Here is a 15,509-nt window from a genome sequence, read left to right on the forward strand (position 1 = left end):
TACTTTTAAATGACTTTACTTTTCGTGTGTCTTTGAATATTTTTCTACGGAAACTTTGCTTCTCCCGCCTGTGTACACACCAATTTGTACAACCAATTATCACCACACAAAATCAAACACGATCTGATAAATGCCCCAGAAGGTGCATTTGGGGGTTCCAACGGTGTTAAATAAGTGAAAATTTCCGCCTTTTTTCGTTGTTGTGCGGGTTAACAGGGGGCTACCACCATGCTGCCATTGACGGTAGAGCCTTAAAGGCACTGCAAATGTGTGGTAAATAGCCACCCTTTACCTTTCCCTTGGCCAAAATGTACACGGGGAAGAAAGGTTTTAGCACACGATGCACAGGTGCGCAGGAGATTGGGCGTGCTGGGTGGCCATTTCATATTTCACCTGCTTTACACTATCGATAATAATCATCGGTGCAAATGAAACGTGGTATGGTATTGCAGCCAGGTTTGGCACGGATTGGCACGAATTGAAATGTTAGGGGTATTACTGATACTTCACTTTGTTGGTTTAACGACGGTTAATTTGTATATTTCATACTGTGATGTGTTAATTTTTCTTTCTAAGTATTAAATATTTCAACAATGTTATGTTCATTGTTTAAATAATTCATTTACTTGAGTATTGGCTTATATAGTCTGTTACTGTTTTTATTATTTTATTTATTCTTTTTTGTTGTTCCTCTTCTTGTCACTGTGTGCATTTTTTCTCATCTTTTTTTATATTTTTTTCCTCTTTTCATTGGTCGTTTGTTATTTTATTTGCTCGTGTTATTTCTTATCTTTTGTTCTATCTAGACTTCTATCGTTCAAAATTATATCATATTTCTTGTTTAATTTTTTTTTGCTATCCAATTTTATGCTAAATGCTAAATGTAGAATATTTTATTTGGTTTTATTCTTCTCACTTGTCTTTGTTGATAGCTTTGAAGTAATGTCGTGCTAAGTGATTTTGTTGTTCAAGATTTTTTTTAATCATTGTCTGCCTGTGTAGATAAGAGCTTAATTAGGAAGACTTTTATTAAAATGAAAATCTAGTCATTATTAGTACCAAAAAAGGATTTTTTTTTCCAATTTTTCATCCAGCCAATTAATTACCACTTCTTTTTTATATACAAATTCTCTACCGATTATACGTTTTTATTTTGCTACCACTTACTATGTTGATTCATGCAACTTATCAACGTAACGTTTAGTGGTGATACTATATACAATCATTGCTTTCGCAAAGTTTCCCGTTGCTCCCTTTAAACCATGAGGAACATTCGATTATTCCAACTGCAGACAGGTAGGGTTGGTCTTTGGCCCGACGATTGCCAAACTAGCAAGTTTTCCGAATACTAAACACAGTCTCCCCGTACCGTACCCCGCCGCAGAACGTCAGTCACACCGTTCCATCTAGATTTTCCACGCAACGCAATTTACGTCCACTGATTCGCGTGCTTCAGTCGTGGTTTTGTGGTTACCTTAATTCATGGCAAACCGCTCCCCAACAAACACATGTAGCAGGACTTTCGGGCAGGACTATGAATTGGCGTACCGTGGACGCACGCCTGCCTTCGTCGTCGTGCCTGTACGGCTCCGGCCAGACAAAGCATATTCGATCGACCCGGGTGTCGACCCGGGTCAATGGCCGCAGTACGCAGGATGTGCGGAATCAATTGTAGCCGGGAACGGGGTAGCGGCCCTGTAACATGGGTGTGGGTTGCAGAATTTCGGGGCGGTAAAAAGGACCACATTCGGATCGTTCATTTTTGGATCGGGCGAGACAAATTGTGCGCAACAGGAAACGAACTGTAACAGCTAATCGCTGTTCAATTTGATTGCGTAAATGCGGTTCGATCAGGGATTATTTAGTCATATTATTTGGTGTTTTGCTTGAAAATGGAAATTTAACTCAATACTTTAGTACATTAGTCACACGATATCAGTGAAATAACAAAAGATAGAACTTGCTTAAATACGAATTTAATTAAGTCTTTCATAGCAATTGTTAATTAAAAATGAAAAACTGCTTAACAAATACAACCAAACATATTAAACACTCAACCTAAAGCACAGAAATGTGCAATGGTTCCCAGCAAGCAGTAGTAAAAATGTCCCCCCAAAACATTCACCTCCAATTTGCAACATCTGCATCTAAACCGTCTAACTCGTTCCGTTGTTCATTTCCCCGAGTTTTTGCGCTACCGGCGATGGTGGGGGTGCTAGATAGATAATCCAATAATTTACAGTGCGCTCGTAATGCACCAACCCCGTGATTTGTTCGCCAGGGGCTGAACGGGGAGAGCGGATAGGCGGACTCGTAACTATCCACGTTTGAACGTCCAGCCGTTTCGCTTTAACCATTGGGATGATGTGCAGACTGCTGCCAGTTAGTCATTGAAAGCCGCTGTCACACGGAATGTTGGAAACCATGTTCCCACTCCAGTTCCGGAGGACATGGTTGTTTCGTATCGTTGCGCATTCTGTATCGCGTCCTTACTTAAGCTGCTAGCACAGGGGTTAGGTGTTTGAGAAGATGGTAATTACAGTTTCGAAAATAAACTTGATGTCAACATTTAGCCAATTTATCACCTAGATTCACGGTGGCTCTGTGCAGTAACGGACGGGCTAGTCCAGTCTCTAGATGTTGCTGGCCTACTCCTACCCTGATCCTGATCCCTTTCCGCTCAATTGTTGTTGTGTTTTTCCAGTGGCGAAACACAACGGTTGTAAATCGGTTTTATGGTGTTTTGTCTGTCCTTTCGTCGTTTTTGGTTTGCGAAGATAAGTCGGGTTGCAGTCAGAAATAATCAGATGTAGCCTCTTTCCGCTTTGAAAGAGCCTGACGAGTGGAATGGATGCTCCTTTTACGCAAATGTAACTTGAAGAAAGACATTGGCAGAAGGTGCAATTGAACGAATCGAATTCATTTGTTGTTTTAACCCTTGCAGAGTCAGTAAGAGGAACCATATTGGAGTTACAACTTGATTAAGTGAATCTAGTTACTATTAAACATTTTACGACTATGCTTGAAGGAGGAAACCCAAAAGGGCGTAAAACTTGCTTTACACAAGGGGTTTTCAGGGGTACTCATTGTTGTGGGACACTATCTTGATTTTTTCTTATGGGAACTGAATTTATGTGATTAGAATTGGAATCTCAGGCTAATTGAAAATTCCTGTCAGATTTGTTCAAAAACGGGGGTGTAGAGTCCATATCCCCGTTCTTTGATCGTGCACCGAAGTTGCTTCACTTTTATGGCCATCACGGTTAGAGTTCGACTATAGGGCTTTCAAAATTTGGCTGCTGTCTCATTTATTACTGCTATTGAAAGTGCATTGAAGATTTCGTCAGTGCATGTGAAGATAAAGACATGTAAAATTGTCAATGTTTGTTCATTCTTTAATCCCAAGCTTATATACTGATTTAATCGCGAGTCGATAAAATTAACTCTCAATAATGTAATTCGTACATACGATCATGAAATCCACTTCAAAATATCAACATAACAAAAATAGTACATACTATGAAACTTCATTAAACTTATAACAGATTCAATCAATTGTATAGAAAATCAAATACTGAAACCATTATGACTGTTAGAGTTCAATCATTTAAAAATAATTCTTAAAAGAACACTCATTCTAAAAATTCATTTAAATTTCATTTCATTTAACATTCATCAGCTTCAAAAGGAGTATAATTTTATGATGATGAATATTCTTTTTGAATTTATTAAATTTACAGCAAAAACAACCAGCTCCTCAACGAAAACTACACAAATATTATTCCCATCAACAAATCGTTCAGTAATAAGATCAATGTAATTCCAATGTAGCTACACACTACACTCTCTCCACACCCAAGAGTTTAGTGATCCCCAGACGACGAACCTTTGCCATTTCCTTCCGTCTACTTTCTTACAAAGAAAGCAATCCCCCCTAGGTGTACAGTCGAAATCTTTCAACAATCTTCCAGCGATGGAATCGTAATGGAAATTACATTTCCACTAAGACGACAACACGACGACGACCACGATGACGGCAACAGCGGTGAAAGAACGTGCAAGGAACTCATAAAACCCCGCTGTGCGCTCCTTAGTCGCGCGCGATTGATGCGATTTTATGTGCCGCCCATCCACCTATACCGGCCGGCGTAATTTCCTTCACCCTACCAACTTTTGGCACATGGGTTCAACGGCGGCCACTTTCCTGCCACCACGTGGTGTCGGTGTGGTGGCGTAGCGTCCATGAGGTGGTTGCATCCTTTTGCATCCGTCCTTGTGCAACGGGGCGACGGAGTCTCATCCACAACCGTGCCCATGCGTCTGTATGTCTGTCTGTGTCTGGCTGGCTGAGTCTCTGCCTATCTCTGTGTGTCTGTTCGTCTGCTGTTGTTCGCCTGTGTACGCCCAATATTTACAACCTGTTTCCCCGGGTTCCATGTACCGGCGGCAATGTGTAAGTCAACAACCTTGCAACCACTCACACAAACGCGCAAACGTGAACGCGCAGCTACGGTAGTGTGGTGCAACTGCGACAACAGTGTCTGGAGGATTTTCGGAGTTTTGCTTACTAGCCGACCATGACGGGGCTTTTCCCCGGGCCGGGTTCGTTTATTGTCGTCTGGCTGTTGCCAGGTTTGGGGATTCGAAGGAGGAAAGGTAGAACACATTTCCACCGGCTGCCGGCCAAGCGTGGTAACGGTGCCGAACGGTTCGCCGAAAAAGAGCTTAAAGAGCGTTCGTCCTCGCTGCTATCGTTTTGTAGCACTGCTAGAAGAGGCCCTTCAACTCCTGCGTCGATGAGGGGAGCTGTTTACTTACACAAAGTGCAGTGAGAATGGTGAGAAGGTACTTCGCATTCGCGTTGTATCGATATTTTAGTTTCATAATGTGTTCATAAGGTGCACGGCGAACGTCTGGAGTACGATTTTCCCGGCTTGGGAGTTATGGCTGGGGGTTTGTGTACGGTATCAATCGTACTGCTTTTGAAGGAAGTTAGGCAAATTTCAATTGTTTTTATTCATCCGCTTAACTATTCATGAAGTTTTATTATTCGCCCACCATCAACTTTTGGTTTTGGGTTCGTTTTCCTAGTTTTATGGTAGTTTTCTTATATTTTATTTCTTTTTCTCAATTGGTTAATTAATTGAAACGAATGGGAGTGATTTAAACGAGAATATTGAATATTTGCAGATTTGTTTGATCTTGTTTATTTAATTTGCGCAAACTTTTATTTATCTCTTCAATATTATTCTGTTTCTTAGGATATCATTTTTTGTAGTTCTTCTTAAATTGTAACCCTTTTAAATAGTTATTTGATTTTTTGTTGTGTTAGTTTTTAGTTATTACTTTTACCGCTTTTAGTTTTTAGATTTTGCTCAATTTTTACCTTATATTGATATTACTTCTACTCTTTGTTGCCTCTCTTTTTATCGGTTTGTTTTACTTCTTTCAGTTTTTTGTTTTTGCTTACAGGTAAATTTAAGGGACATTTTGTTCATTTAATGCTATTCAATTGCATAAATTAAGAGATATTAGTTATTTGACGGCTCTTTTATTTTTATCCAACACTGGGAATGACCGTTTTTGTTTGTTTTGGGCTGTTTATAATGTGTTTCTTTCTTTTATTTGCTTTTTTTATCTGTTTTTGTGAGTTAGTTTTTCACATCATAGATTTTCTTTTGCTTTATAGCTTTCTAATTTTTTTTTCAAAACTTGTTTAAATTTATCTATGCAATTTGTTTCTTTTTCTATTTACTTTGTTTGTCTGTTTTTGTATGTTAGTGTTTCATGTTGTAAATTTTATACTGACCTGCTTCATAGCTTTCTATTCAAAACTTGTTTATGTTCATCTATCCAATTTAATTTTTTAGCTTTGTTAATTCTAAGACACTTTGCTCTTCCTACTTCTTTTCTATGGTTCCTTTCTATGGCCCTGTTGACTTTTTTTCTTGAGTTATCTTACCCATTTCTTTCTATTTAATCGACAGTTTTTATACAACATTTTTTTAAAATTTCAATGATTTTTCTGATATTTTTGCCTTTGTGTCAAATTTACAACATCCTGCATTGAATTTATGTTGCTTTGTTATTGTTGATTCCACTCTCCTTGCTCTTATAATTCCTTCTGATGACATCCAGTTATCTCTACAAAACTTTATCCCCGTGCCAATGTCCCCTTTCCTATCCTGTCACCCTTAATCGTATCCTTTTGTCTGGTTTGTTTTCATCAGCTTATCGCGCCCGCAACACCATCGTCGAAATGCGACGCTTTATTTCAATGCTAAGAAGATGTGCTAAGCCCTTTAGATAAGCATGGGGGGGGGGGGGAGGGACGAAACGTACCGTAATAGGGCAGTGCACCAAAGGAACGAAGCAAAAATGCAAGCAATAGAGCAATAAATAAACGATACATACAGCACGGGTGGGTTGCTTCCTTCGACTGGTTCGCTGGTTGAAGCCAGTTTCCCACGAGGAAGCAAGGGGAAGTGTCTCTTCCACCGAACAGTCAGCCTGTACCCGTTTTCCTTCATACCCACCCGCTCTTTTAATCGTGCCCATGCTGCTCGGCATAGTATTTACGATGCCGGTTGCTTGCGGTTTTTCTTGGACACGTTGTTCACTGTACCCGGTGGTGATGGTGGAGAAGAAAGTTTGTTCGAAACATTCCTCGCCTTTGGAGTGGAGTGCTGTGAGAGAGCGGTGGAGACACATAGCAAAACATAAACATCAACTATTGGGCATAACTTTTCGTACGCGCAACGGGTGGAGACCCGGTGAAGGCAGAATGAGGATTTAGTCTCCCTTTTCCAGCCAAGGACTTTTCATGTTCTATGTACTGTGTGGTTGTGTTTCGTATCTTTCGCAGGCGTTTTATTTTTTCGGTGTGTGCACCCTCTGAACTCGCCGGGCTGATTATGTGGTCGTTGCACGCCACTCACCGCGTGTCGTTCGGTTTCGTTCTGTCGTTTGTTCGGCAACCCATAAGACACCACCAGCACTGTGTGTGTGTGTGTGTCTTTGTGGCGTTTCACAGCTTTTCCTGTTTTTTCCCGCTATAGCTACATTCTACCGTGAAGGGAAGAAATAATGGCCATCCTTATGTGTTAGCGGTGGGGAGGGAAAAAGAAAGTTTCCTACATGTTCTATTGTATGTAGAGAGATACTGAAAATCCCGGGAACCCTGGGAATTTCTCCCGGACACCGTTTTGTTTGGGAGCCCATTCCTGCAAAAACGCTTCAACTTTTTTCTACATTTACGCTCCCGAAAAACTGAAGCTTTCCTCCTGTATGCTTTTGTGCCAAGCTCTTCCTTTTTTTTCATATCACAACGTGTCCTTGATCCTTGCAGTACAATGATCGCGGTAGAAGGTATATACTTTTGCTTCCTCCTTTCTGCCAAGGATATTTTGACTTTCCCACAGCGCTTGTGTCGAATCATTTCATCCGTTTCTTTGCCTTTTTTATGCAAACATTCTCTCACTTCTACCAAAAACCTCTAGAGAGTCCCCGGGTGTGAATCGGGAACAAAACCCCCCTTGTAAGTTGGGTCCTGGGATGGTTCTTTCTCATCTTCCCATGGGTGGTGGAGGATCGATTTTTCCTGGAGACTCCCGGTGAGAACACTCCCCCTTAATGGTACTGTGTGGCGAAGGTTGGCACCCTTTGCAAAAATACAATCCACCGATGGTAAAGTCACGCTGTGGATGATGTCTGTTTGGCTTGTTGTTGGTCATCCCTCCGGTCCCTCCCAAAAAGGGGCATTTTCTCTTCCGTAGTGGGGAGGTTAAGGCGTTACGTGCTACTTTGTGGTAGCTTTAGTTTCTGCTGGTTGGACTAAAGAAATGAAAATTTATGATACCCCGATGTTGTCTCTGCTGCGCGTCTCTGCGGTCTTCCAGCTCCAGTACCGTTGCTGGTTTTGTAACGCTCCTTTGCGGAAGGTGTGCCGAATACGGAAGATAAATGTGCGTCTGTGGGGCCAGGTATGCGTAGAAGTAGGAAGTAGAAAAAAAGATAAATATTATGAAGCATAAATTATTTTCCCGAGTGTATTTTCCACCGGTCGGTATACGAAACAGTGAAACAGGGGAAGGTTTCTTTCAAAGGATATACGCACTATTCCATAGCCTATTGGTTGATGAAGCTATTATTTGCTATCCTAGCCTAGCGCCATCACAGCTTAGCGCTATCACAGCCAAACATCTTCTTAATGATTAATTATTTGAATCCATTTTGCAACTGAAATGTTTTCTACTGATTTATTACTGAGGAAAACTTCTACTGCACCGGAAACTTTATTTACGCGCATTTTCACGCCGGCACATTAGTTTCGTGCGGTGTTTTGTCCATCACAAACATTTCGGCCTCGAGCCCAAGCTCGGCGGCCAACTGCTGGTATAGCTCGAGCGTACACTTGTGGTACGGCTGGCCGAATGCTTTCACCAGCGCAGCATAAGCTTCACGATAGTAACCAATCTCCACCGGCATCATCAGCTTCGAAGCCTCATAGTTCTCGAGCGCTCGCTTGCGCTCCAAATGCGCGTAAAGATTCGCTGCAAATTTGTCAAACGCTTGACGATCATCGGCAGGATCTTCATTGTCGTCTTCTGAGCTGGATTGTTTCGGTTTGGCTCGGATTGGTTCGTTGGGTTTTCTCGTTTTTGGATTCTGTTCCGATAGTTTTGCTGTTTTAAGGCTGGTATGTTTTTGTGGACTTTAGAAAGAAGTTAGTTAATAATAATATTGTCTTATTTAATAAAGGATTCCCTTCGTTGGTGTGCAACCCTACCTGTCACGCAACCCACGTAGATGGCGCTCGATGTTGCCGATTTTTTCTGCCTCAGTGCCGCCGTGCAGTTGTCGAAGGCGTATCAACGTTAGCTTAAGTGCTTCCGGCTTTGGTTGTGACAGCTCGATCAGATGGCACTGGGAGGAGGACGATGGACCGTCCGACAACAGAGAGGATTGACTCGATTTGCTTGACCGCTGTTGCAGTATTTCTTTGTGTGGTTTTACAGGAATTGGAGTAGCTTTTCTTTCGACAGGACTCGTTGCGGTTGGAGGTTTCATGGTTCTCTGCTCACTACCGGGTTGATCGATTGTATCTGGGGGAACATTCGGATTCTTCTTTGGATGAATTAGTACAGTTTCCACCTGCTTTGGAACGTTAGTTTCGTGCAGTTCGTGCAGTCTAGGATTTTCGGCAAACAAATCGGGCTGTTGGCAAGTGGTACATTCATCTATTGGATCTAACATCATCTTCAAGTCCTCTTGTAGGGCAATGGGTTTTGAATTATTCTGTACTGTTGCGATTGGAACGGTATCACTACACTCTTTTTCGGATACTTCTAACGAATCCACTTGCTCCGTTTCTTCATTTCTGTGGGTTTCAAGGCTCATATTTTCAGGTGCTATTTGATCTGGGACATCTGAGATCAATTCGTCTGGTATAGGTCCAGTAATTTGGTAATCAGTTATTACATCGTTTGATGCAGCTGTTATTGTGGTAATGTCAGCGGGCTTATGATCAAGGCCAACATCATGCTGTTGTTCCTGAGCGATCAATTGTTGTTTGTTCACCTTTGGTCCAAGATTTGGAATTGGTTGGGAGCCTTAAAAACACAATTCGAGGGACGAGAATTGGTACTGTTTGACTCCAGAAGTAGTAATAGATTATAGATATTACGGTAAAAGACATTACTACCTACCTTTATTGTTTTTTGATGATTTTGAATTTGGTGTTGGTGGGTGCTTATCTTGTCCTTTTGCATTGGCCCCAAAAAAGTTCATTTTGTCCAAAATGCTTTTGCTTGGTCCTGCAGTAATAAATATTGATATGGGTGTATGCATTTATGTTATATTTAAAAATAGTATGTAATCTCAAATATTCTTACCTTTCTTTGCTGTTCCAGATGTGATGGACGATTCCATAATTAAATATTAAAACTAAAGCTTCACGTAAAATTTTGAATACAAGCCGAAATAGCTAACACAAATCACACACAAACCGTTCAATTTAGAAGTTTCCGAAAGAATGAAAATAATCGTCATGCCAAAGCTTGCTTCGATTGTTGGTGTTACACCGAGGAATGTAAAAGTTGAATAACTACTATGATTAACAAGATAATGATGATGTTGATGATGATGATGATGATGATGTTCTATCCAAACTGCTTTGACGCAGAAATACCCACCATCTCTCACAATGCTCTCTATGCACGGTTGCGTAAAATTTATGTTTTCAAGTGGAAGTGGATTTTCAGTTTTACGATTTCCACTATGTTGTCCCGTTTTATGCTCGTAAAACCAAACCAGTCTGAACCGATTGTTGGAAGCGCTATGGGGTAACAGTTTTTTTCGATTCCTATTCCACGCGGGAAATGTTAACCATGGTCATCGTGTCTAGGAGTAAAAATGCTTAAGTTTTAGCAGCTTTTTTCACACCCTCGGGTGGTTTGATCCGATTTTTATGGTTGGGATAATTTTATTGATTTTTATCTCTGTTGTCAAATATTCATAGGGGGATTTTGAGTGGATGAACACTTATCAATACTAATAAATGATGTGCGTTTTTAAGTATTTTTGTGCAGTTTATATAGCTGACGTACTGGTGTTGCATTTGTTTAATTTATTTTTTCCATTTTTTCTTTTCAGGTGAGTTTTATGGATAATTTTGAAATCAACAGTGAGTGATTTATATGATTTAATGTTTATGTTTTGTAATTTGATATAGTATTGAGTCAATTTTTTATTTCTTTTCAAACAAGTTGAGTGAAATGGTGATACAAAATTAGGGCAAATTTGTTTGAAGAAAAAATGTTGCACAATCACTTGCCAAATCCAACATGGTCTAGGAGAAAACAAGCAAAGTTCTGCTACATAAAACATACAGTCGGCCGTAAACGTTAAGTGGCCACGCAGACCTTTCAGAAATGTCGAGCGAGAAGTCGTAAGAGGAATTTTAAACTAGAGAAGGATTTAGAAGTAAATTTACTTATGAGTGGGAGAGGGTCCTTTTTCCCGAAGCCACGCGTCATCTCGGTGCCGCTTGGTTTGCATACTGCTCAGTCCACCCCAGGATGTGAAGGCAAACTACGGGTTTTTGTAATAAATGAAACAATTCACTCGAAAAACTATGAAATACTGTGCGTAGCGAAGGACGAATTTAGTGTTTTACCGGTTAGAATCAATGAGGCTTTGGTTGTGATTAATGTTTAAGTGCACGGATTAAAGGATAAGGATTTTCTATGTACAGAATGGACATTCTATCTGTTCAAATATTTGTTTTTTTCATTTCCTGTTCCTTTTTATAAGTTTTTTCAGTTTGTTAAAAACATCTCCACTGGTTGCCCGCAACGCAAAAACCATATAATGTCTTCATGCAAAGCATTCTTGCAGAAAATTATGTGTTTCGGTTTTAATTCAATCATTTGTAAGCCTCTCTGCTACACTTTTCTCGGGTTAGAAATTCAAATCGATTGATTATACATTCGTATTCTTAGCAAGGCCTCAAGCGCGTGTATACCATACCATGCAAGAATAAGAAAACCGATTCTCCCAAAAGAAGGGACAAAAGAAGTATGTCAACGATCAAGACGCCGCGCTGCACACAGAACCACGAACACACAGAAAACGGTGCATCAGTGCATCATTAGCTAAAAACGCGCGACTGTCGATGATCTCGATCGACGGAAGCCAACCAAACCGAAGGGGTTAATCGACCAGACCAGTGTGTAGTACAAAACGCTTCAAGAAGTCTTCGCCCGACCAGGCCAGAGGCCAAGCCAAAACCCCGGGTGTGTAGACATATTATTTCTGTTTTATGTTTTCGGCCTCTTTCTCTTGCTGCGCGCCGGTCCCATCACCGTCGTTCCCGCTGATGCACCTTACTTCCTCCGTCCCAGAAAGGTTGTGCATCTCTTGCACGCTCGCCTTTTCGGTGTTTCGCCTTTTTGTGGTGGATCGCCACCGCCAACCACCATGCAGTTTTTGGCCTTGTTCGATTACATTGACCTTGTGCTGTCGCGATCGTATCGTTTGATGCAACACCCGCTGGAGGATTTGTGCTTTTCGTTGCCGGTCTTGTCTGGCGTCCTCCCCGGAATGCCTCCGGGCTTTGAACGGGGGACCGTGGCGAGAGAAGCGATAAATCTCTTTTCTTCCGTTTTGGGGTTGATTTCTCTGGACGTCCTTTGCTTGCTTCGCGATCGTCTCTACGGGGTCGGGCTCTAGACACACGAATGTTGCAGTATGTGCGCTTCAGCCGAACATGAGTGTGCATTTAGGCTTGTTGAAAAAAAGAAGCTAATTCTTGAATAGAAACTAACTAACACATACTCCACAAACTCACGCATACACTCCCAAACACAATGTATCCAAATGAGGACTCCCTCTTCTTCCTCAACGCTCCGTTTACTGTTTTCAAGGATACACACTCATTTTCGGGATAATCTTCCCTCTGTTATGTTGGTTAACTCTCGTAGCCAACACAATGGTAATTATAGGCTTTCGGTGGTCGCAAATTAGATCGCAGGAAAAAGTGCGTGTGTGTGTGTGTCTGTGAATGCATTATGGACGATTGTTGTTGCCCCTGATCGATGCAAAAATGCATTATGGTTTGGTTGCCTGGCTTAATGACGCCCGGCGCTTCTCGCAAAAATCTCCATCAACAACCTGTCATTTGAATGTATGGCTTTGCTGGAAATGTTTTGAAGGTTTTGTGTGGTGGTTCCTGAGTTTACACGGTTTGATGTTTCTTGATGCTAACTGCGTCCGTCAACCTGCGGTGAAACCGGTCGACAGAAGGTTTGTTAACCTATTATCCATGGTCTTAAGCCCCCACCCGAAGATGGTGCTTCACAGCTGCATTCAACCAGAGGAGTTCGTGCACACATTGGGGCTTTGTCTTTTATTGTTACCGCAACAATTAGTATAATTGCTATTAGAGAGGAAGAATATATTTTTGTGTAGCTTACCATATGGTTTTTGGTTCATTAATTTTAATAGTGCGGGAACATCACAAAACCGTATCACATTCAACGCAATATGAATTAGTTGAAAGGAAATCAGACTCTCTTTGTATAATATATTAAAAAAAAAGAAGAAAAAAGATGATTGTATTAAGATACACATTTCAATTATTATTTATATTTAATTAAAATAGTGCAAAAATGACAGTTTTTCAAATGTTTGTATGGCATTTCTTGCACTCACATATTGCTACAATTGTATATTTCATATACGTACCCATTTTAACGCCTGCAATATATGAACGCTTCATAGTGTAGTGTCTAGCGTGTAATGGTATCTACACTGCAAGTCATGAGTTCTAATCTCATTGATGATCCCTGTGATCCCTAGATATGGGCAAAATATTATTGAACAGGGTGCGGTACCGTACATCATAAATCATCCCATTTGTTGGGGCACTGGTAGTGGGTACTACGGCCTAAAAAGGTGGTGTATACATAGTACAGTTTTGTCCAATAAAATACCTGGATTTATCCAAATTTTTTGTACCCTTTGTTGACTATTGTATTTTAGTAACAGAAGTTCTTGATGTTGGTTACCAGTAGGCAACGTGGGATGCCCTTGAGGTTAGCATTTATTAGAAATTATGACAGAATTGTTAAGGATGTTCTTACTTTATCGGAACAAAACATTATTTCTATTTTTTTATGTACCTACGTTATCTCGAACGACAATTCTGGATTAAGTCTTGCGCCTTTCTTTAAATTTTATGCTACCAATAACTACCAATCTTTTAACGACGATTTATCAGAGAAAAAGAGGGCGTAGAATAGAGCCTTTTTGTCATCTATTTATCAATTCTATATCGCTATCGGTTTCGTTGCGCTCCGCTTCGAACTACTCAAGTCAAGCAGTTGTTCCAACTACTTCATTGCAAGAGAAAAAACTTGTATTGTTATTGATTTCCTTTCTTTTACCCTTCAAAAATCTGTAATTTCTTCATCTGTTATGCTTTACCAATGCTCCAGCTACTTTGGAAATGTCGTTTGTTTTATAACAATTTGGTCAAATTAGCCAAATGGAGTGTATTTGAAATTACTGTTTTGTCACAGACCTCGTGTTAGTACCAAATGTTTAAAGTTGTAATTAATAAAAGTAGCTAATTAAACGTAACTGATCATTTTCTACGCTACATTCGTTTTGATTTGAGTCAGGAAAATGAGCTCCTAATTGGTATTTTGCATATAAACTATCTCAAAGAATGCGAGTGTGTTTATTTCAAATTTACATACATTTACAATGACTGCCCAAAGCTATTCACGGAAACACCCTATAGAGCAGCACCCTTTTTTTTTGCTCCGCACTTCTCTCACTCACCTTCTCGTAGGCTTCCAAACGTTGCTTCATTAAAACCTTATCACACCCCACTTTCCCTTTCATTCTGCGGTGTGTGTGTGAGTGTGTGTTTGATAATCAAACCCGGTCTGTGCTAGACGATTGCTGGTGCTGGCGTTTGGTAGCGGTGGTACTGTCGAACCGCATGTCACCAAATTGTTAATAACGGTTGTACGGTGGAAAGAGAGGCTTGCCCAAGGGGTTAGTTTTGTTGATAAGGGAATGAAGCGAAGAAAAAAAAAGGTCACACATACACCAACCAAACATCAAACACCACAAAACACATACAACATAATGGAAGTGTTTTGGTCACTTCCTATTTTGTACGGGAAGCACTACGAATGCATTCTGGGAACTGAGGAGAGCCACTTGTACGGTGTGATGTGGCTGTGTTGTCGGCGCCGTTAGTATCGTTTTCGGGTCCGTTGTTTTCACCAGGATGGTAAACGGATGTAATACGTTACGCTTAAGGGAACAATTAGCTTTCTGATTGTTTCTTACGAATTAGTTTGTATGTTCATAGTTTTTTTTTTGTTATTTTGTCATCCACAAAGCGTGACAACTAACAAACAATCAACCTAAGAATGGTTGATTAATTGATAGCAAGCAGTGATATAAATCCTAACAATTAACTAATAAACAGGGGCGGTCCCGTAGTACAGTCGTCAACTTGAAGGACTCAATAACATGTCTGTGATGGGTTTAAGCCTAGAATGGATTGCCCTCTGCAAGTCTCGAAAGCCTATATGGGCCGGCATGTCCACGTAGGAAGAAGAAGAACCTAATAAACAATAAATAAACAATTCTTGTGATAAATCATTATAGATTCTTTATTATCTAGTATACTAAATCTTTATTTCTACAAATTTCATGTATAACATTTATTCTCAATAATTAAAAATAATAAAAGTGTTCAATAATTCATGAATTCTTATTAACTATGAACTACCACAAGTTGTGTGAATCATAATAACTATCCAACGATTGATGAATCATAAGCAATCAAAGATTCGTGAATCGTATTATTTGTTTCGTGGTTCCAATAACTCCAAACTGAAGCTATGTATGAATGAATGCTTGATGAATCATTCAAGCACAACATCATACGCTAATTTATGTTTTCTATGTTGCACGCAATTCCTGTT

The 15,509-nt window shown here is 40.3% G+C and overlaps 2 protein-coding genes across 2 annotated transcripts in view; one reads left to right on the top strand and one right to left on the bottom strand.

The window, feature by feature from the left end:
* LOC121596322 (histone demethylase UTY) overlaps positions 1-15,509 on the top strand; it is a 96,488-nt gene that overhangs the window by 8,648 nt on the left and 72,331 nt on the right. The gene's annotated exons all lie outside the window — the stretch shown is intronic.
* LOC121596323 lies at positions 8,231-10,048 on the bottom strand. The gene is made up of 4 exons (XM_041921170.1): positions 9,894-10,048; positions 9,708-9,815; positions 8,789-9,611; positions 8,231-8,713 (listed from the first exon to the last, which is right to left on the bottom strand). Exons 1-4 carry the CDS (start codon positions 9,928-9,930, stop codon positions 8,311-8,313), a joined length of 1,371 nt encoding a protein of 456 aa, XP_041777104.1. The 5' UTR covers positions 9,931-10,048; the 3' UTR covers positions 8,231-8,310.

Source organism: Anopheles merus, chromosome 3R (assembly GCF_017562075.2).
Source record: "Anopheles merus strain MAF chromosome 3R, AmerM5.1, whole genome shotgun sequence".
NCBI lineage: Eukaryota > Metazoa > Arthropoda > Insecta > Diptera > Culicidae > Anopheles > Anopheles merus.